The 22,812-nt window shown below is 43.4% G+C and overlaps 1 protein-coding gene across 7 annotated transcripts in view; it reads right to left on the reverse strand.

Annotated features, from left to right (window-relative positions):
- PIK3CG (phosphatidylinositol-4,5-bisphosphate 3-kinase catalytic subunit gamma) overlaps window positions 1–22,812 on the reverse strand; it is a 99,721-nt gene that overhangs the window by 23,744 nt on the left and 53,165 nt on the right. For 5 of the 7 annotated variants that reach the window (XM_083182977.1, XM_083182978.1, XM_083182983.1 and 2 more), the window contains 3 exons: window positions 9,753–11,771; window positions 8,285–8,350; window positions 2,745–2,970 (listed from right to left, as the gene is read on the reverse strand). In XM_083182977.1, coding sequence (XP_083039103.1) covers window positions 2,745–2,970; window positions 8,285–8,350; window positions 9,753–11,771 — 2,311 coding nt within the window. Of the gene's footprint in view, window positions 1–2,744; window positions 2,971–8,284; window positions 8,351–9,752; window positions 11,772–13,919; window positions 13,939–22,812 lie in introns of all 7 variants that reach the window. The other 2 variants (XM_083182982.1, XM_083182980.1) reach the window with 1 other exon arrangement.

Consider the following 22,812-nt stretch of genomic DNA (forward strand, 5'->3'; position numbering starts at 1 on the left):
TCTGCCCTCCGTCCCTGAACATCACACGATCCCATCAATATCTTCATCTGTGACAGTGTAAAGTAACAAGTAAAGTTGCCAGCGTCCACAGGGTCAGGTGCGCTGGCAGATGCCAGAACAGCATCGGAGGACACGCTTCACATACAGCGCAAGGAAACGCCAGATTCCCAACCCTGGCAGATGCAGGCAGAGAAGCGCTCCATGTTAGTTGAACGCGCAAGTGTCTCATACGCATGAGCTTCGCAGACACTCTGCAGCTGTGGACGTAAACCCTGCCCGTCTCCGCTTCAGTGAGATGGACAGGGTTAGGGGTGTGGCACATTTGCGTCTCAGGCACAATAAAGGCCAGTGCTCAATGTCAAAATCTGGCAAATGCCTCCATTTCAACCCCCGCTATCCATGTGAGCCCAAAGTGAGGTGAGTGCAGCGAGCCCCACAAGGGGACGCATTACGCCTCCTCCCGACCTGTTCATACCCTCACTATCCACATCGAAGTGGATATTTTTTAATCTGTATATTTTATTTGTTAGTCTGAGTATATGGTGGTACGATATGCGTCTGTATGCATCAGGGTGTTGGCATCATGCATCAGGGTGTTGGCATCACGGCTGGCCACTGGTGTTATGAAACATTCACCTGTCTCATGGGATATGCTACCAAAGAGCCACTGCTGAGATAGGACGTGTCCAACATGGTTCTTGCGCTGGACAAATAGAATTTTGTCCACCTCTACAATTTTTCTGGGTCCGCCATTCTGGCGTTGGGGCTGGGACATCAAATCAAGGGTGCAGGCCTCATGCATCAAACTGTTATACAAAATGGTGGTTTTGTTTGATAACTTCAGGTGTCGCCCACAAAATGAAATGCTTGTAAGCTCCTCTGCCCACAAAAAAATAAAACACAGACGGGTTAGAAACGTGATGCGACAGCCGTGAAACCAATGTGCCGCACGGAGACCGACCTTCTTTCTGCATGTTTTAATATGGCATACCTTTATGCTCAAATGTATTGGGTGGCATTGAGACAGGTTTGTGTCTGTGGCAGCAAGTGGTGATCTTGAAAAAATGCCACCGACTCCTCCTCCCTCTGCGGCAGGTTAAATATTGTCATTCGTTCAGCAGCCATTCCACATTAATTTTAACAAAGAGCTTCAGAAATACAGCCGCAGTCACAGTCGCTTCACCTCTGACTGACTACGCTGACTGCGTAAAGTTCCGTTTCGAAGCGAATGTACACACAGTCGCAGTTGCTGTTCGACTGTGTGTACATCCCCCAATAAGCGGAAGTCACAGGCGTACTACACAAATAGCGCTTACACTAAGCTGACTACCTAACTGCCACCGCCGTGCTGAAGGGATACTACGCTGAATAGGGCAGTACGTAAACTACTTAATGGGCGCCTTGATAATACATAAGTACCAATGAATTAAATAAATGTCATGTGATTTAAGCAAGTTTTGGAACACCTCAATTCATCACATGCTTGTTCACGGCACAGTTCCACCCCTCCTCCATATACATGAATGGAGGGCTCTATCTAGGAAACTAGATTAATTACTAAGGAACAGGTTTGAGTGCTAAAATGCAAGAGCGTTCCTGAAGAGAGGCTGAGGGTTATTCAGATCATAGGTAACATCATGTGTAAAGTACCTATTATCAGTACTTTACGCATGCGCAGGTCCCGTTCTGTGTGTGTGCATGAACGGGTCCTGCAAGGCTGGAAAGTGATTGGCATCAGACATTCAGTGGCTGATATTCTGATGCAACTCCAACCCCATCTGATATAGCCCCATTGGGCTTTGTAGTGACAGACATATATAGCGGCAGCCATATACAGGGTGTTAAATAATTTGGGAAGGGTATAGTGGAAAAACTATGACGAAGCAAAAAAGTTTCATATCATTTTGAAGCGGTAATCAATTACACAGCAAAATCAACCTGCTTTTCAGTGTAATTGCTGCTGTAAAATAATGGGAAAATGCCCCCAAATCTCTCACTTTCTTATCCTCTCACCCTATTACATTTGGCCCCAAGATGATTGGTAGGCAGTTTCTAACAGAAAGCTTTTTGCACACCCGTTAATGCCATTTTCTGTTATATACTGTCCACCAATAATTTGTGCTTCTGCCATCTAGCAAATTTGTTTATTAAAAGCTCCCTATAGTAATATGAAACTTCGGTACTTATGTAATATCTGGGCTCCCGTTTTTCTTATCAGACCACGTCCGCTCGCCACGCTTCGGGCACGGTGGCTCGCTGCGCTCGCCACACTATATAAAATCAACTCCATGCGTAGTTGGATAGTAGGGGTATGAAAAAATGGGGTGCATTTAACATGGGAGCCCCGATAATACATAAGTACCGAAACTTCTTTTGCTGTATTCATCATAGTTTTTTCAACAATAACATTCCCTAACCCCAGAGGGAATTACAAACACCCTGTATGTCACCCCTAATAAAGTTTTTGCAAAAGGAAAGGCTCAGTTATAACAGGATTTCCTATATTTATTTTTAATATATACAATAGACTTGCAGTTTTTAAACAAAACATCAGTCGCACTGGAACACTGACAATGGGCCATGCAATGTCTTTTTTTGCTGTAATTACTGAACACATTTCATTGAAATTAGTTGTGAAACACCAACAGGTGGAGAGGAGTTATCATTTTTTCCCCAAAATTCAACAAGATGTATCTTATCTACCACACACAAAGAACTATTAAGAAACCGGGTATGACATATACCTTGTGAAGTTACATCATACTTCTCAGCAGAAACACATTTGATCTCCATGGTGACTTTATGTAGAACCTCAGTGACTTGGACTTGCTTCCTGAAATCATTTAACATAGAGGTGCCGCAGCCTCTCAGATAAGCTTCAAGGATCACTGCAAAACGTTGCTGGTAATGCATTGACTGGGCAATCTCACTTCTTAGAAACCAAAATAAGAAGTGGCCAATTCGCTTACTCTGCAATGAATGATGAATGAAGAATGAGAATGGTGTCCATTAAGCTTGTGTGTTAGTTAGGTCAAATATTATGATTTAAAGTAGCTTATAACTCCCTTTATTAGAGTACATGCATCTGGCAGGAAATTCCTTCCCACTGCTGACTATGGGCCTGATTCAGATATGCTCGCTAGGCTGCATCTATACGTTGCCTAGCGAGCTGATAAATGCCACCCTGCCGAACGCACACTAACCCCACCACCCAAATCTTCACGCTATGATACTCGCATGCACCTGCACAGAGCAAAAATCATTTGATGCAACAGGAGAGTGGATTGGCTAGGAGGAAGCGCCGGGCAGCCTTCGGTGGGTACACCTAACAGTGGTGACCCTACACCACAAGAAGAGTATACAATAAAGCAAAGATGTAGATGTCTCCTCCAATGGGGCCCTAAAAAAAAGGTACAACCCTATAATAGGGAAACGATCCTCTTCTCCGTATTTCAGCAATGAATAGAAAAACAGATACCACACATTCCTTCTGGGGAGGTAACGTCACCTCTTCTCCAGTAAAGGACACACAAATAAGATGTAATTCCTCTGCACCGATAATGTTAATGGGAGTTCCACGATGATATCTCCAAAATGGGTACCCAAAAACAAATAATATGCAGATATATGGTGCTACACCACTTTATTTTGTAAAAATAAACACAAATAAAAACATCGGACATGAGATGAAACAAATGGCCAATTACCCGGATGGTGGAGAACTGGGGTGAAACAGCTCTCAAATGCGCTTGGAAGAAGGAGGAGATACCCGGGATATCCTCCAAAAACAGGCAAACAGGCAACAGGTCATAAATCCATCAGAAGTCCTATTCACAGTGAACTAGAGGCTCTACATCTTATTTGTAGAGGAATTACATCTTATTTGTGTGTCCTTTACTGGAGAAGAGGAGACGTTACCTCCCCAGAAGGAATGTGTGGTATCTGTTTTTCTATTCATTGCTGAAATACGGAGAAGAGGATCGTTTCCCTATTATAGGGTTGTACCTTTTTTCCTCCTGTTTATATTGGGCGCCATTGGAGGGGACATCTACATCTTTGCTTTATTAAAAATCATTTGATGGTTACTCACCATCAAATGATTTTTCCTCTGTTCGTTGTGAATACTAAGCCAGGACTTTTTATTGTTTCCTACGAATTGGGGGTGGGCGCTGATGTTGTGATGTCATCCGCTTGCCCCAAGCAGGCAGGGGCACGTCTGCATTTGCTGGGGTCCACCCAGCATTTCTATGGGCGCCCGGTGCCCAGCCCAAAAGGCCCCCAGCTGGGCAATCAGGCAGTGAGCTCTCTGGTGAGTGAAAAATTTGCTGAAGGCGCTCACTGCAGGGGGGTTTGCACACGCGCATTATCGCGAATGCGCAGACCCTTACTATTGGGGGTCAGGGATGAATACAGACCTGTGTGGACAGGTCTAAATTGGACCCTATATGCCTTAAGCTGGTTACACAATAGAGCGACAGGGATTCGGTCTGACATCAGAATGAATCCCCATCAGCCTGGATTGTGTGTACATACTGCAGCGATGTTAATGAAGAACGGAATTAATACTTTTCGTCCTTCATTAGCATGCATGTTGTCACTAATGACATTGTCAGGTTTGAGGTGTTTGGTTTCATCAAACTGAGAATTGTGGTATGCAACTGTGGAAAGATACCAACGGTACGTGCTGAGTGACATAGGAGATATTGCGGACTGCTCACTGTATACCCAATTTTTTAATGCATTGGATAGTGGTTAATGTAATTGCATCTGGTCAATAATACAATAAAAACATAGAATTTGACAGCAGATGAATAACCATTGAACTATTATTTCCTCATAAGTGTATTCATATGCTTCTCCCAAGCATGTTTAAATTGCTCTACTCTCTTAAGCCTTGTACACACATGGTGACAGGGGAGCCGGTGCTGAGCGACGAGCTTAACCATGGATCACTAAGCACACATCGCTGCACACCTGCGATGCACCCACGATGTGTGCTGAGCGATCCATGTGGAGCACTGTTTTGCCTATGCAAATAGGCAAAATGCTACAATCTGCATGCACTGTCTTTCCCTGTGATTGATGACGATGTGCGGGACCGCGCACCACCATCTGAACGATCTGAACTCCATTTCTAAGCGATCTAATCAGATTGCTTAGAAATGCAGCTGAAATCACCCCATGTGTATGCCTCTTTAGCCTCTACTGCCTCTGTCAGAACTGTAGCTATATGGTGAAATAATGCTATTTCACCATTCTCCTGAGTGTGAACAGTAGTAATATGGATTCAATTATGTGACCTGTATAAAAACACAATCTGTCTCCTATATTTATGCTATCATTGATCTCTGCTGTGTTAAACGGTGCCTTTATATTTTGTTAGTTAAACAAGGTATAAGAAAATATTGAAAGAAGGTTATTAATTACATACAGTACATTAAAGTTGCAAAATCTATTTGCCAACACATGCTATAATGTGGCACACATCCGCCACATCTATGTATATGCTAAATACTGTGCCTACTTTTTTTTAAGTTCAAATGATGTTAAAACAAAAATGTTATAAATAATACCCCACAAACCAAAAAACAAGAACATTATAATTCTTAGATTTCTGCCTGTATACAATGGGTGATTTAAATCCTGTATTCCATAATTTTCCTGCAGTGGTTCTGCCAGGAAACAAGCCCTGCATGAGTCTGCCCTCTAGTGGTCGCATCTCCGGGAATAAAACAATCATAAAAATAGGTTAAGATTCATTTATAAAAATAATTGTCTTAAAGATGAAGATAACAATGAAATAAAGTAGGTATAATGTATGGTAAATTCTGTTTAAACACAGGGACTTGTTTAGAATATGACTTTATCTTAGCACCCATACTTCTCTTATACAATATTCAAAAACTATAGGTATACCTGTATTTTAATCCCTTACCTCACAACAAGAATTAATTAACCAGCATATGTTTCCAACAATTGTTTTTCATTGGCAAATATACTTTATTTGCTTCATAATAATTTGGTTTTCAAATGAATGCACACCCCTTTGTCTTATACGTGCCAGTCATCTCCCAGTGCAAGTTAAATCTCATAACTATAATAAAACAATGAAACAGAGGCCTATATAAGGGGAAAGGAAGGTCAGCTTTATTAAATCTGAATGAGTGAAGTTATTTAGCTAGAAAGGTACAAGCTAAATTCACAAGAAAGGGCAGAGAGAATGGTGGTGCAGAAAGAACTGTCTAGAAGAAGAAATTGAGTATCAATTATCCAAATTATTCCGAAAACCATGCATTCCAGAAAGTGGGGACATCTGTAACAGCACTACTGAGGACATGATATGTAACTGGCACTAAATATGTGCAATGACATTATTGCTTGGCATTAGCATTCAGTGTCTGAGATAGTACACAAACTTTGTTTCATGTTTTGAAACCTTGTTTTATGCACAAATAAAATATATTTGTGTGTGTTTGTACAAGATTGATCACTGAAATATAAAAATATTTCAAAATACGGAAAAATCTGTAATCCAAAATTCTTCTGGTCCCCAGTATTTTGGATAAGATACACTCAACCTGTATCACCATCTGCATACATGCCATGTCCATACTGAACCTGTGAATTTCCCATCACTTAAAGCTCTGAGAAAGGCACTTACTTCCAGAGAAACAACATTGGTTTATTCAAGACAAGGTCGTGGGGTAAAATATTAAAGACATATAAAAAAAATTATATAGCCAGAGGTGAAGGTAATATGTGCATGTCAGTTTGCATGGAATATATGTTAATATGCTCTATAATAAGGGTTCTAGTATTTTGTTTTAATGTATTATTTGGAATGACAGTATTAAATTAGTAAATTTATATATGCTGCAATGATATATTTTTTAACTTGAAATTCTGCTGCTACGGAATTCATATTTTGTCACAATATTTAAAATGTGTTCTTAGATTTGATGTCGCCTTTTTACACTTGTTTATGTATTGGCACCAAACATTGATTATTTATGTGTATTGTCATTTGTTTCTTAGGTGAATGCCCCTTTTGAAGGAGATGTTATTACTATAGTAATGACTATCTGCTTGCTCAAAGAGCAGTGCCACCGGATGAAGCTGACAGATGTGAAGATATGGACAAAGTGTGGACGGACTAGATACTGGCGAGAACGCCTTACTCTGTGAGTGTCTTGCATACGTTCACTGTATGTCCTGACGATGGGGTAGCTGACTCTAAAACGTTTACTTATATAAACAAACATTGATTCACTGGAAGTAGGTCTTGGGATGCCGCCTTTCTCAGCACACTTTCCAATAAGTAATTTAAAGCAGAAATCTCATGATCAAATGAACCGTGACATGCTAAAAGAAGTAGCTTGCCAATCACCTTTTTCCTTTATGTGTTTCTTCTACTATTACTGGTTTATAAATCAGTAGATTTCTGCACAGTGTTATTTTACTTCCATGGTAACCACAGCCCCATGACACATGATAAAATGACCAGTGCAGCCTTGGAATGCCCATCTTAGCTCTATCTTCACTGTTATATACACCCACTCCTATCTCTTTCCTTCAGATAACATGTCAGCCTTGTCTGCCAAATGCCAGAAGGACCAATTTGTCCACACAGAGAGCTTGCTGAGTGGTCTCAGTCTCCTGGCATTATGCTATGCTGCCCGGCTTGGATGGGCTGGCCATGCAGCACTGCCTACAAGCACTTCGCTCGACACCCGGCATAAAGCGATAAGGTGACATGCCATGAGGCCAGGCCCCCGTGACTTGTGGCATACCCCAGTGAGCCGTGTTGTGCATTTGCATGCCGCCCAGCAATCTGCCAGTCTCTCCTTGTATATTTGCATCTATAGGACACGGATTAAGCCTGTGGCAGCCATATTTGTTTTCTCTCCAGAAATGTATTTAAAAAGGAGATCAGATGCAAGCTTAAAAGGGGCTTTACTTGTTATATTAAGAAAACAATTAATACAAAAACTACTATGGATAGCTGGTATTTCTCTAATAAGAAAATGCACAAAATCACAAAACACTTATGACAAGATAATCATCTGATAGTGTGTGGGGGTCATTGACACTTAATGGTCACTATACTACAATCTGTACTTATATGGAATCTTAAGAAAAAAAACAACAACTTTCATTCAAATCATTTTCAGTACTGGCGAACTCCTAAAACATGATCATAGTTACTTATAAACGTTGCTTTAAACTAAACTGTTAGTCACATAAATTACTAAATTAATATGAATAATTTAAATAAATATCTTACTCTTAATGCACGTTTCAACAGGAACCTGGATAATGCGCTGTCATGATATGGCTCAAATTTAACAGCCTACAAATGATAAAGAAGTTTTCAAATTATTCATTTATTTGACATTTTTATTTTATCTCAGGCTAATGTTTCACTGTATTACTAGTCTCTACATTGTATAATTTACTAAGTGATGTGGTGTACAATTGCTGCTTACATGCTTTGGTGGTCCCACTATGGGCCTACTTCATACCTGACTGTGGATGTGAGAATTCGCAGTTGACTGCGAGGAGAAAGACAAAAGCCAAGACAGAAAGAGAAAATGCCCTTAGCTAAACTGCAAAAGCATTGCAAATGGATCGCTAATCACTGTCCATTCGCAAATCCATAAGCAATTCCTGAACCACTGAAGAGTTTTTGCTGTCTGTGCAATTGTAGGTCAAGGCTTCCACTAATTTGTGACTGAGACAGGCTGGAAGTGGTCATCACTGAAGTCATAGACCCTCCTCAAAAATGCCTGGGCACGGCTGTGTTTCTACAAACACACCCAGAAACAGTCAGGTTTCCACCCCAAAACAGCAGCTTGCTGTTAGTCAAACACTGGCCACAATGCATTTACGATCCATGCATGAAGAGTAATGTACACATGCTTAGTTATTCTATAATCGCTCAATTTGTGAATTCTCTAATTAGCAGTCAACTCTGAATTAGGCCCGATGTTCATTTCAAAATGCAAAATGGTTGTGGATTTTTGTTGTAACTAGGCTGAATGGAAAGAATGTGCATTTCATAGTATTAACACTGTGTGCATTACAGTCATCTACTATACAATTCCGACCTTAATGAGTGAGTGAAATAAATCTAATGTTCATTCTGTAAAAGCATTGGTGCAGTGTGTGCAGGATACACAACAGTGGCACAGATGTACATATTTTATGTTGATAAAGTCTGCCACATGTTGAGCAAATCTGATATTGTATGCTTCCCTTAGGATGGGTTTAGAATCATTGAGTGCCAATCTGCCTTCCTCTCCCTGAGAGTCACTGAACACTGCAAGCCTAAAAGATCTAGAGAGCATCCTTGCCCCATGTCCTTGTCTTACCTATTCTGTTTTATTGTGCTATGTGTTCCAAAGTCAATTCATGTTGTAGTGTACTCTATTATAAGTCAAGTTACGCAGTCACTAAGTATATACCTTGTACAGCACTACGGACACATTATAGTGCCTTATACCAATCTCACTAGTATTACTGAGCATGAATAATTGTGTTTAAGTCTTATTTCACCATAATAATTGCCTGTTAGGAATGCTGCTGAGCCTGTAGGTACACAGCTAAACCATGGAATATTGCCCGGCAAGTTACAGATTGTGAGTTGTAAAAACAAAGGAGAAGTCCATAATCATGAATAACTCATTGTGTTTATGCAAATGAAAGTCGTAATGAGGAACTGGACGTGCAATTATGTAAAGTGTATGCATTACCTGTACTAGCTGTAAGAGATAATGCAGAACATAATCATCCTGCAAACTTTCCAACTTCTGGACAGCCATAGCACGAACATTCTCATCAGAAAAGTTGCAGTCAAGTAGCTGAATTGTTAGCCCAACATCCAAGGAGCAATTGTCCCATGCTTCTCTTTTATTTAGTAGCTGATATGTTTTGGCCACCATGTCTTGCTGCCCCCACTTTACTGAACTTAGCAACTTTGGGTAAGCATCGGGGTTCTTTATAATTTCATATCTAAAATGCCAAAGGAGCTCTTGGTCTTCTGGAGTGAGCGGATGTAGTGGATCGGTGGATATTATTTCTTCAAGCTGCTTTCGCAGTTGATTTGGCATTTCAGATCTTGCCCGGTCTAGCTCAGGATCAGAAACTGATTTGTGTTTTGGGAGAGCCACAGGATGGCAGTACTTGTCCAGACTTATGGAAATGGCCATAGATGTATCTTTATCAGGATTTGTTGCAGATGTCAGTTTATCTGCATTAATGCTCCCCTGCTCTTCTCCTTTACCTGGTATTTTCCACATGTGGAGGATAAACTCACCTTGTCTTAACAAGAATCTGTGATCAATTAACAGTAGATTTACATAGTAAAGGAGCTGGTTTTTACACTTTGAGTCTGAAGTGGCTGAGTCCGGAAACTGTAGATTTCCTTTATTTGAGACTGACTGGGCTTTGCAACAAAATATTTGCAGATTCAGAAGAGCTCCTTTTGGTAGGTCTTTGATTTTGATATCAAATTCAAGCCATGTGTTCCATAGAACCTCTTCCATAAATGGTTTACATGAAGTCCTCCTCTGGGATAGCAACTGTTGTCCATGCTGAATATTGGCTTCAACAAATACAATAAGCTCTGTATTTCGAGGCAAAATTGGAATATCAAATCCAATGATTTTAACACGAAACTTCCTGTTGCAATCCCAAAGAGATATAGTGAAAATTTTTTCATGGTCTTTTCCCTCAATGGTAAGCTGCTCATGATAACCTGTTACACCAGTGCAGTCATCAACCAGAGGCCATTCTTCTTTCTGGACTTTATCTTCTGATTGGTCGGGTGGGACATCCAGAACAAAATGTATTTCATCTCCATTCTTAATACACTGTCTTATGTAATGAAAATCTTTAATTGGCGAATTTCCAATAATAAACTCATCTCGACCACAAACACGGAGAACAAAGTCTAGTTCACTATGTTCCTCTGAAATGTCCAGTAATGATTTTTTCTTGGCCATTTTTGTAAAGAAGCTACGTAGAATTACATCAGGTGTGTCATCAATAGAGACTCTGATTGTATGACTTGTCATACCTTTGTGTATAATGATGAAAATATTATTGGAAGCCAGTTTTTTAAATACATATTCTGGTAATGGCTTTGCAGAAACCCAAGGGTCCATGGAATATAACTTGGCATCTCGTTTCACCAGTTCAATCATTCGCGGAGTGACCAATCTACGCCGGGTAAATTCAAGCTCATCATCATGCACATTACTTACATCTGTCACATCATATCCAATGAGATAATTCAATTGTTTCTGGTATTCTACCATTTCTTCTGAGGGTTTTTCTTTTTGAATAATATAGATCTTTCCCACGGTTTTTTGTAAAACCTTCCAGTACATTATGCAGTCCAATGTTTGTATTACCTGATGTTTGTCATATATTTCATACCACTGTCCCTTTTTCTGATACTGCAGGAGGAACTGGTCAGGAGCTAGTCTGTGGTAGAAATCACTATTGTGGCTTTTTTCTATAGCATTCATCCAGACCTGTGCTTTCATTTGTTCCACTGTGCAGTTACCAGCTATTTCAAGGAGAACTGTGTCTTGTACTTTGCTATTTTTATGGCTGGTGGGTAAAATAAATTCTATAGGTACGAGTTCCATGGAGAACATATTGGATGCTGCAGCTGAGTGTGGTCTCATTTTTCGCCTTCTTCGCTTATTGTCGTCTCTCAGAAGGACAGGCTGGTCATAACCCTCCAGTTCCATGCCAGCTATAAGCTAAGGGTAGACGAAAATACAAGTTAAGAATTCCTATAACTCATTAACATAAAATATAACATTTACAGCACTGCAATAAAAAAATGTTACATATAATAAATAATGCAAACAAAACAATGTTAAATACTAAATAAATTTGCTTCAAAATGCTGCAAAACTGTCAAAAACGGTCATTCAGATATTACCATGTTTTCATTACAACCAGCCAAATTGGACAATAAATCTTTAGGTGTATGGAAAGCTTTAGCCACTCACAATATACAAGTGCGCATCAAAAAATGGCTAGCAAAGTTGAACAGAACCTGGTGGCTCACTCCTGCAGGCATCTTGCGCTGCATGGTGTTTTTTGGCTGGATGAATGTGGACATATATGCACACTGCTGTGACCTTAACAATCTTTTTATTGATTTTGTGCATGTTAAAGCACCAAAAACAAATGGTATTGCGTTATAATATATGAACTGATTTGATGTGAGCAATCTCATAAGAAATCATTTATGCAATTAGAACTTTAAACAATGTAGAGGATTAAAGGGGGTATTCAATCTGGGATTCCGACTGTCGGAACTTTCCAACAGTCAAAATCCCATTTTTGTTTCTATAGACTGTGACTCAACAATTCAATGCACCTGCTATCGAGTGTAGGAAAGTCCAAAGATCTGCAAAAAAACACCCGCGAATTGTCAAAAAACTGACGTGACTTCAACAACCCGCAGCTGTTTCCAACAAAACAACTTTAAAAAAAGTCTGATCTGACACCCTTCAAAGCTGTTGGTAACGGCAGCACTGAATAGGTGAGTGCCGATATTTCCCGTCGGGAAATATCAGCATGGATTGAATACCCCCCTAAAAGTACATAAACAGCAGACAGGTGTGAGCAAGCCACAAATACATCATCCTGTTGGCAACTATTAAACAAACACCTGTAAACATATATCCCATAACCATGGCACTCTAGTTCCTCCGCTCTGCTAAGTGACTGAAGTACTGCGTAAATGTGTAAAATGCAGTTTTTTGAAAGTACAGCTTGAGAATAGGTAATTTAAATAATTTAATATACATCTATATTGCTATTTGGAAAATATAACAAGGACGTCATTCTGAAAACCAACATGGGGATTATTGCAGCAATAAAACAGTGAACTGATGTATTGTTTTTCCAGTAACAAAGAGGAATATTGTCAAGTTCCTGCTCCCAGACTTCCCATGCACGCAGTCATGCCTCATTACAACAAAGGAGAATGCACACAGACTCAGGCACACACCTTTGCCATCCTCATATGTCTTTAGATATAATCTGAGTTAAACTCTGTAAAGGGGGAAAGCTTGTTAAGAAATGAAAACAGTAGAGGTAAGGCAGCAGTCTGAGGAGTCCTCCTCAACAGGTGCCACCCTGGTGTGGCCACCCCCTTGTGACGCCACTGGATTAGACGTGTAAGTAGAGTAGGAGTAAGGGTAGGTCATTTGAATTGGATTCTGACATTTACATTTTTTTTGCAAGTCACTCCTAGTTTGTGGTGTTATACTTATGGAAGGTGTGTACCTAGAAATGCATTTACATTGTATATAAACATAAATGATTTACATTGTATATCCAGTCCTAAATTAAATACACTTTCTGTAGATGCTTATTGGATTTTTAAAACAACGCTAAAGTGGAAAGTAGTGTCAGAAAAATATTGTATGGGGCATTAGGGCCCTAAAACACATACTGGTTTGTGGCATTCCCATCTCCATTTATTCAAGAAGGAAGCCCAGGTTGACTCATGGATGATCCAACAAATATGGACAGCCAGGGTTAGAATTAGTCCTTAATGACAGATGAAGCTCAAGATTTTAGGTTTATCTAGGTGATAAAGAAGTACAGATTGGGTGACATTCACTGGAGTCGCTGCTCAAAAAACATAACACAATGCATTCCATTTTCTTCCTTTATCATACTTTCCAACTTTCTCAAAAAACCTGGGGAGCTCTTGAATTCTAAGAAGACCTGCCAGATCCTTACAGATCCTACCAAAAGGGCACTTTCACCTCAGGGTCATCATGTCATGTTATTCTCAAGGATCATGGAATGAATCACAACAGGTCATTACAGAAGATGCCTATAACTAGCTGATGATACAAATGGCATTGTCAAGTAACACCCACCTCTTTTCACAATTGTCCTCTGCATCTTCCAAAAAGAGGGATAAAAAGTAGGGAAGTAAGGTTAATGTATGATGCAGCAAAAGCATACTTAGCTCAAGAAGTAAGCCCACCAAAAAGTTCTATATATCTTCAAGTACACGGTCATGTATACAAATTAAAATAAAATAAAAAGCAAAACAATACATCTTTGAACTGACATCAAAATGTTACATTTCACAATTACAATGGCACAGATTCTGAGGTGAGAAAACAATGTGTGTACCTGGCGACCTCTCTAGCTACAGGACGTGGCTGGATGGCGGCACACTTACATACACACATATACACTTGCCAATGCTGGCACAAACAGCAGGGGAGGATTGGCTCTTAGTAGCAATATCCTTTTCATCCTGCATGTACAGATGACGGAAGATGTCGGTGACAATGCGCAAGAGTGCTCATCGTCAGCAACACTGCACATACACACCAGACAATATTTAGGAGGTTGTCATTCTAGACTCATAGGAATCGGTAAAATTATCTAAAATAGAATTCAAGTTTGCACGCCCAGTTGGCGGTCTAGGGGGACAACTGTGATGGGCCCCCGGCTTTTCTGAGGGGCCCCAGAGGCAGAGCATGGCTGTTGCAGCAGTGATGTACACCATGTGTGTCCTGCTAGCAGCTGTCCGCGTGTACTATTTGTGTAGTCCCGTTGCAGTTGTCCGCTTGGCCGTCTTCAGGCTGTGCCACTGAGACCAGCAGCTGTCGCCTTCTCAGCTGTCTGTACTGCAGTCCAGCCTGTAGATGGCCAAGCAGATGGCCACGGGACCACACCTAGTACAGATCAAATGTTGCCGCAGGCCCTAATGGCGGCGTGCTGAAGTCCTGAATCTATGCACCTATCCTGCCCTGTCAAGCGAGCATGTAAACCCCAGCAGGGGCGGATTGGGAATTAAAACCAGCCCGGGAAATATCTTGAAGCAGCCCCAACGAGGGGACGGATGATCTGTTGCGCGCCGAAGGCGCGCACAATTTTTTTGGGGGGTGTGGCCTAGCAAACTGGGGGTGTGGCCTATTTCAACGAGGCCACACCCCATTTTCGCCGCTGTGGGGGGGCATGGCTAGTGGCTCTCTGAGCTGCTGGTTATGTCCCCAGCACCTCAGGCTGCAGAATAGGCACATGGGAGGGGGGACGCAGGGTGGCGTAGAATTCTGGGAGGGGAGATGCAGGGTGGCTGAGGACGAAGGGAGGGAGGACGCAGATTGTGAGGGGGGCATGGTGGCACAGGATGCAGGGTAGGATGGGGAACGCAGAGTGACAGAGGATGCAGGGAGGGGAGTCGCAAAGTGGTGGAGGATGCAGGGAGGGGAGTCGCAAAGTGGTGGAGGATGCAGGGAGGGGCGACGCAGAGTGGCTGTATATGAACACCACACACACACACACACTGTATACGCGCACATCCCTCCCACACATGTACTGTAAATGCACACATCCCCCACACACACACACTATATACGCACACATCCTCCCACACACATACTGTAAATGCACACATCCCCCACACACACATATATATATATATATACTGTATAAGAACACCACACTGTATACGCACACATCGCCCCCCACACACACACATACTATATACACACACATATACTGTATATGAACACCCATACACACACACACACACTGTATACGCACACATCCCCCACACACACATACTATATACACACATATATACTGTATATGAACACCACACTGTATACGCACACATCCCCCCACACATACTGTAAATGCACACACCCCCCCCCCCCCAAACACACACACATACACGTTGCATATAAACATATTTCCCCTCCCTCCCCCTGAAAAATACTACTCGCACATGTGCATTCAGCTCGCCTCCAAGATCCGGGTCGGCGGCTCCCTGCTCTCTTGGGGGCGGCAGAGCCAGGCTGTTGACCTGGTGCGTGGCGTGGGTAATGAAGCCACGCCCACCACCAATCTTTGTCCTATACTGCGGAGGCTCTCTCCTAACGCTGGGCCTGGTCCACAGACTCCGCACGGCACAGCAGAATCCAGCGGTGACTGAGCGGTGCGGCAGCTATTGCAGACTTGCAGTGCTGGCAGCTAGCAGGAGCACTGTTAAGGCCCATACACACTAGAAGATTTTCATTTCAAAAGACTTTGCCAAAATCTCTGACAGATATACCTTTCACCAAAGTAGTGCGTACACACTGAGCTATTTTCACCAAAGAGCAAGAGATTTTCAGGAGGCGAAAGACTTTGCTGAAAATCTTTCATATTAAAGGCTATTTACATAATGGGCGAGGTTTGAAATCTAATGGTGGGAGCAAGGGCCATCTAATAATTCAGTGCCAGGGCCGCCACTAGGAATTTTGCGGTTCGGGACTGATTTTCAGTCTGGGCCCCCCCAGTACCTTTGCTGGCATCTGTGATGAGGGAGAGGGGAGTGCGGTGGGATGCTGGGGGGAGGAGTGCGGTGGAACACGGATGGGTTAGTGGTTCCGCTGCTGAGCTTTACGCCAGCGTCTGACATCAGGCGAAGGCGTCTCTGCTGCTGCTGGCTGCAGAGGCTCACCGGCACTGTGGGGGTGCTGGAGATAGAGCTGCCCAGGCCTTACCCTCTGTCAGAGTGGCGGGGCCCAGGACAGTTGTCCCCAGAGCACTCCCCCCTGTCGGGTGGCCCTGTTCAGTGCATATAATTGGTGGGTAGTGGTGCCAGTAATATATACATTGCTGGCCCATGCCAGCAATGTATATATTACCAGCTAATCAATATACATCGGTGGGCAGCAGCGGTGTAGCTAGGTGCCACGGTGCCCGGAGCAAGGGCATGTTTCGCGCCCCCCCCCCCCCCCGATTTGTAGTACGCGGGGCTCTTGCGTGGCAAAAAGGGGACGCAGCCTAACATTATACCACACACAGTAATGCCCATTGCACATAAAGCCACATGCTGTATTGCCAATTACACATAAGGTTACACTTGATGCCCATTACATACTATATAACAAACCGTAATGCCTATTAAACGTCACACAGACATTACATAGTATACCACATGCCATAATGCCCATTATACATTTTGCAACACATAATGCCTATTACACGCTGCGCCTCACACTGTTAAGCCAATTACACGTTGCGCCTTACACCTTGATGTCCATTACACATTATGCCTCACACCGTGATGCCCATTAGATGTTGCGCCTCACACATTACGCCTCAGACCATGATGCCCATTATACAACACATGGTGATGCCCATTACATATGCCACACACTGTGGTGCCCATTACACATTATTACACATTATTTGACACACATGATGCACATTACACATTATTTGACACACTGTAATGCCCATTACATATTATACGGCACAGGACAGACAGGGGGGGGGGGGTGGCAAAGATGGACAGATAGAACAACATAGATAGAAAGATGGACGAGGGGAGGGGGAGCACAAATGGATGAAGGGGCAGCATAGACAGAGGGAAGAGTTGGAGGTGGGGGGGCAAAGACAAACAGATGCTGGGATGCTCACCATTACTTTCTCTCCTTCATCACACAATGGCAGCGGCTCCTCCTCTCTGTGCGGAGCATTTCTGTCCAGCAAAGGCGTCAGCAGTGGGTCCTCTCCCTTTTCTCCCCCCTTCATGGTGAGGCTCTGCTCTGGGCAGCAGTGTCCTCATGATTCGGCTCTGGGCTGCGGCTAGTCAGTCCCCATCCTCCCCCCCCCCAGCTCCGGGCTCGATGACAGGAGCGGAGATAAGGTAAAAACCAGCGCCCTGGCTGCAATCGTGTGGGGGGGGGGTGCAACCCCGGCAACCCCCGTGCGCACGCCTATGCGCTGGGACGGAGACATGCACTGCTATTTAAAATTCACATCTCCCGCTGGACCGCGCTGGCCAATGGGCGCTCGCGGTCCAGCAGCCCCCAGTTGATTGGCTGCTGGACCGCAAGCGCCTATTGGCTAGCGCGGTCCAGCAGGAGACGTGAATTTTAAATAGCACCGCGTCTCCCGGACACAGCGGGGAGCCGGGAGCTAGCGGGGCAGATGGCGCGGTAGAGAGCACAGGGGAGCGGGCGAGCTGACGGTGCCGGCACAGCTCCGGCGCCATGATAGTCCCCTGCGCCCGGAGCTGGTGCTCCACCGGCACCGCCCTCGCTACGCCTCTGGTGGGCAGGGATGCCAGTGATATATACATTGCTGGCATGTGCCAGCAATGTATATATTACTAGCTAATCAATATACATTGGTGGGCAGGGATACCAGTGATATATACATTGCTGGCATGTGCCAGCAATGTATATATTACCAGATAATCAATATACATTGGTGGGCAGTGGTACCAGAAATATATACATTGCTGTGTCAGCAATGTATATATTACCAGCAAATCAATCATCATTGTGCTGCTGCGGGCAGGGGAGCCGGAGACCGGGCAGGTGGTGGACACTGGACAGCTTTTTCTCCCTGCTCTGTGAAAACACAGAGCACGGGGAGGGAGAAGGGGGGCGGGAGCTGCGGTTTTGACAGGGGACCCGGAGATGCTGCAGACATCGGGCGGCTGTAAGCATATGGAGCAGGGGGAGCCGGGAAGGGAGAAGGGACGCTATGTGCTTCCACTGCTGCGGAAGGGGGCGGGCTGACGGTGGCGGCTTTTACCTCCCTGCTCCGTGCGGCGGTATATGGACGGAGCAGGGGGAGAGAGTGAGCTGCTGCACTTCAGGGGGAGGGAGAAGGGGACGGAGTGGGGGCGGTCCGCCGGGCTCAAAGTGATAGTCTTTCAGCCCGGCGGCCGTGGGACTCGGTGGCTGCCCGGAAGCACTGCTGGCGGCCGGACTGACTCTAACCAGGCCGGCCGGCAGACATGACCAGCCGGCCCGACAGAGGGTGGATTGGGCCGGCCCAGCGGGATTTCTCCCGGTATCCCGGTGGCCCAATCCGCCCCTGAACCCCAGGGCAACGGGTATATAAACTCCCCCTAGAAACGAGTGTGTAAACTCTCCCTGGCAATGAGCATGTAATCCCCCATGGCAATGAGCATGTAAACTCCCCTGCCAATGAGCATGTAATCCCCCATGGCAACAAGCATGTAGGTAAGCAGCACTTATGTGGCATTATATATCAGACATAATGGTGTGTGGTATTATATGTAATGGTCATTATGGCGTGTGGTATAATGGGCCTTATTTTGGTTCATTCTTTCTGACAAAATCCTTCTTAGATGGGCAAAACCATGTGCACTGCAGGTGGGGCAGGTGTTACTTGTGCAGAGAGAATTAGATTTGGGTGGGGTTTTACTTCAAAGTGAGATCTATATTGCAGTGTAAAAATAAAGCAGTCAGTATTTTCCCTGCACAGAAATAAAATTACTCACCCAAATCTAATTCTCTCTGCACATGTTACATCTGCCCCCCTGCAGTGCACATGGTTTTGTCCATCTAAGAAGGATTTTGTCAGAAAGAATAAACCAAAATAAGGCCCAATATGTAATAGGCATAAGGTGTGGTATATAATGTGTAATGGGAATGACAGTATGTGGTATAATATGTGATGGGCGTTATGGCATGTGGTATAACGTGTAGTTGGCATTACACAGAGCAGCATAATGTATAGTAGGCATAAAGTGTAGGAGGCATTACAGTGTGGGGCATAATGTGTAGTAGGCATTACTGTATAATTTCTTTCGCGCATGAGGCGCATACTGTTCCTGTTTTTAGTATGTGTGTCGAGGTGGATGGTGGTTTTGTCAGATTTGTAGTGAGGGAGGTGGTACTCTCAATCCATGTAATAGGGTGGGGATAAAGGGGGTATTCATTTGCTAATAAGGGTGTAATGATGAAAGGGGTAGGTGCTCTCTCTCGCCGAGGTGGGTGGATATTTTATGAAGAGGACACTCCCATTGAAAAGAATATATGGCTGCAGCTGTTTCTTCAGAGGTGAGGCTGTCTGTGCTGGGGGCAGCCATTACATGGTCCTTCTAGCCACCAATATTCCCACTCTCCCTCCCTGCTCCCCACCATTACTAGCGCTTGAGAGGGTGGGCCCCCCAGAAACAATAGTGTATGGGGCCCCAAGATTTCTGTTGCCAGCCCTGCAAGTTTGTACCCAGCTGTACTTCATGTCTGGAATAAACTAGGGGGGTGATTCAGTAGCACTAGGAAGGGGCCGAATTCGCCCCTGTTCCGATGTTTTGGGCACTGCGCTTGTGCGATTATTTGCATATGCAGCCCCCCTGTGCGATCGCCTTGTGACACTCGCCAAAGCTTTTACACGGGTAGGGGAGGAGGGGGGGGGGGGGCATGCAGGGGGTGGCGTCAGGGGAATGTACAGCATTTTACGGGCATCTCTATGAAAACACTGGGAACGCAGGTGGGAGAATGCCTGCCGGGACATCAGCAATCGCACCCTCTTGGACAGACCCTCTTAGCGAGTGGTCCTGAATCACCCCTATGTTGCAATGCAAGGGGTGAAAATATGGTTTTTCCATGCACTGGTTTCTGTTGAAAATCAGCTGCTGCCTATAAACACACATGGAGAGGAGGGGAATTGAAACACACACACCGGGGTGTAAGACTGGAGTCTTACACACAAACAGCACTTTGGGGGTGAATAACTAAGTTCAATTAAGCTAATTTGGAAACTTGCAATTGCTTAATTAGTCATTAGGGGAAGGCAGAGGCGCAGGGAGGGGTGATGCAGGGGTGCCAAAACAATTCTTCATGATTTTTCCTAAATATAACGATTTTAGGAAAAAAATAAACCAGACTTGCTCTGGGAGTGTGAGGAAAAAAAGATGCTGTGATTTCTCATTTTCTATCTTTCAATTGAATTCAAAACTCTGCGCTTAACTGAATATGCCCCAAGGAGTGGCAAATGTTTTAAACTCCAATGACAACCTTATGTGTGAATAAACACAGGTACTGGCTTGGATTGTTAAAGCACAACACCCTTAGGGCAATATGTATCAAACATCAAAATTCGGTACAACCGAATATAACCTCTGAAAATGTACATGTTGTGTGTGTGTATATAGATATATATATATCTATATACACACACACACACACACACACACATATCCACATATCAATAAAATATATATATATATATATATATATATATATATATATATATATACACACACACACACACATATATACATATACACAGTCGGATCGTATGACTCCGAAACACTGCCATCTGTTGGCAGCGAGTGAAATTACATCTCTTTCTCTCTCACAACTAGCTTTCAAAGTTTTTGTTTCGAGCGGGCTTACTAGTATCCATTTCTATATGGATCACCATAACTATTAAAAAGGTTGGAGATATCTGCTTCAGTCCTATGGCACTGCATACCCAATATAATTTTTGGGGTTGAGATGTGCCCTTGCAGAGCGAGCTACTTATAGGAAACACCATCTAGTACTCCCAAGTGGCTGTGCATGGACTTTCAAACTCCTGCACCAAAAACTTGGAAGTCACTTCTTTGAAGGGACATCTCTATACTGCAAGAGAGTCCTGAGGTATTTATTCATACATATTGGTGTCAAAAGATGCTGGTAAGCACGCAAATAGGAGTGGGATGAATCAGAATGAAATTGTGATACATTCTGGCATATATTCAATGCCGTGGGCGAGCGGTAACTGCGAGCAGGACTTTTTGCTCGCAGTCACCGCTCACCCTGTCAGTTTTCAACTGACCCCCCTCATTCGCAAATTCCCCCTCGCTCCGTTTTTTGAGCGAGGGGGAATTTGCGAATGTGCCTCCAAAAGCTGCGAGAGCCGAGGCTAATTACAGCGAGTTTGCTGCACTAGCCGCGGCTCTCGCAGTTTAGGGGAATCCTCGCCGTTCCCTGGGAACGTTGCATAGTGCGAGCGGCCGTCGCAGGGGTTAAACTGCGAGGATCACTGGTTTTCTGTGATCCTCGCAGTTTAACCCGCTCGCACCGGCATTGAATACTCACCGATGAATCCCAATCTCAATCACAATGTACACAAATACACAATAATGTATTCCCTGCTAGCTGATTCTGACACCTGAACACTTTGAAAACAAATTTTCCATGTGTTAAAAAAAGCATTTACAGTGCTTTAACATAATATAATCACAGCAGTTACATCTAAAATCTTAATGTAAATGTTAAAAGGTAAAATGTTTAATTTCCAAAACAGTGGATTGGGTGAAAGTGCAGAGTACGCATACCTCAATGAAAAATCTCCCATGTGGTTTGACCTTTTTTGAAGAACATTCGTATTTGTGCTAGAGCCTTTAATGTTTTCAAAGAAAGGTTACCAACATATCAATAGATTTTCCTTACAAACACTTTTTTAGCTTAAGAGTATAAAAATATCATCATCAAATTATACAGTACCCACATATATTTCCATTTCCTCAGAATAGCATTAGTATGCACATATATTCTCACGCGACAAAACCACCCTAACCATAGTGGCAAAAAAATGCTTTTCATTGAAATTTCAAGCAAACATAGTAATTACATGTATTTTTTTATCTTCTGAACCACACCAAAGAAATAATTTGTGGATTTTGCTTCAGAATGAATCCACCTTTTCAAAATACCAAACAGACAAATCCTACACACACACAGGCTGTCATAATAAAAGTTGATATTACTTTAGAGAAAATCTGCTGTTATGGTCAGTGTATCAACTATGGCATAAACCAGAGGTTCCCAATCTTTTTTGATTCACGGCACCCTAAAGAATCAGAATTTTTTTCACGGCACCCCTAGGTCCAAAAAAAATTAATTAGATTGGGTTTATATGCGATTCTTAGCTGCAGTTATGTTGTAAAGGGCAGGATTTGCTTCTGTTTGTACACATTCTATGATTGGCAGCCACCAGCACTGGTTTTGC

This window comes from Crinia signifera, chromosome 4 (genome assembly GCF_055691185.1).
Source record: "Crinia signifera chromosome 4, ASM5569118v1, whole genome shotgun sequence".
Classification (NCBI taxonomy): Eukaryota; Metazoa; Chordata; class Amphibia; order Anura; family Myobatrachidae; genus Crinia; species Crinia signifera.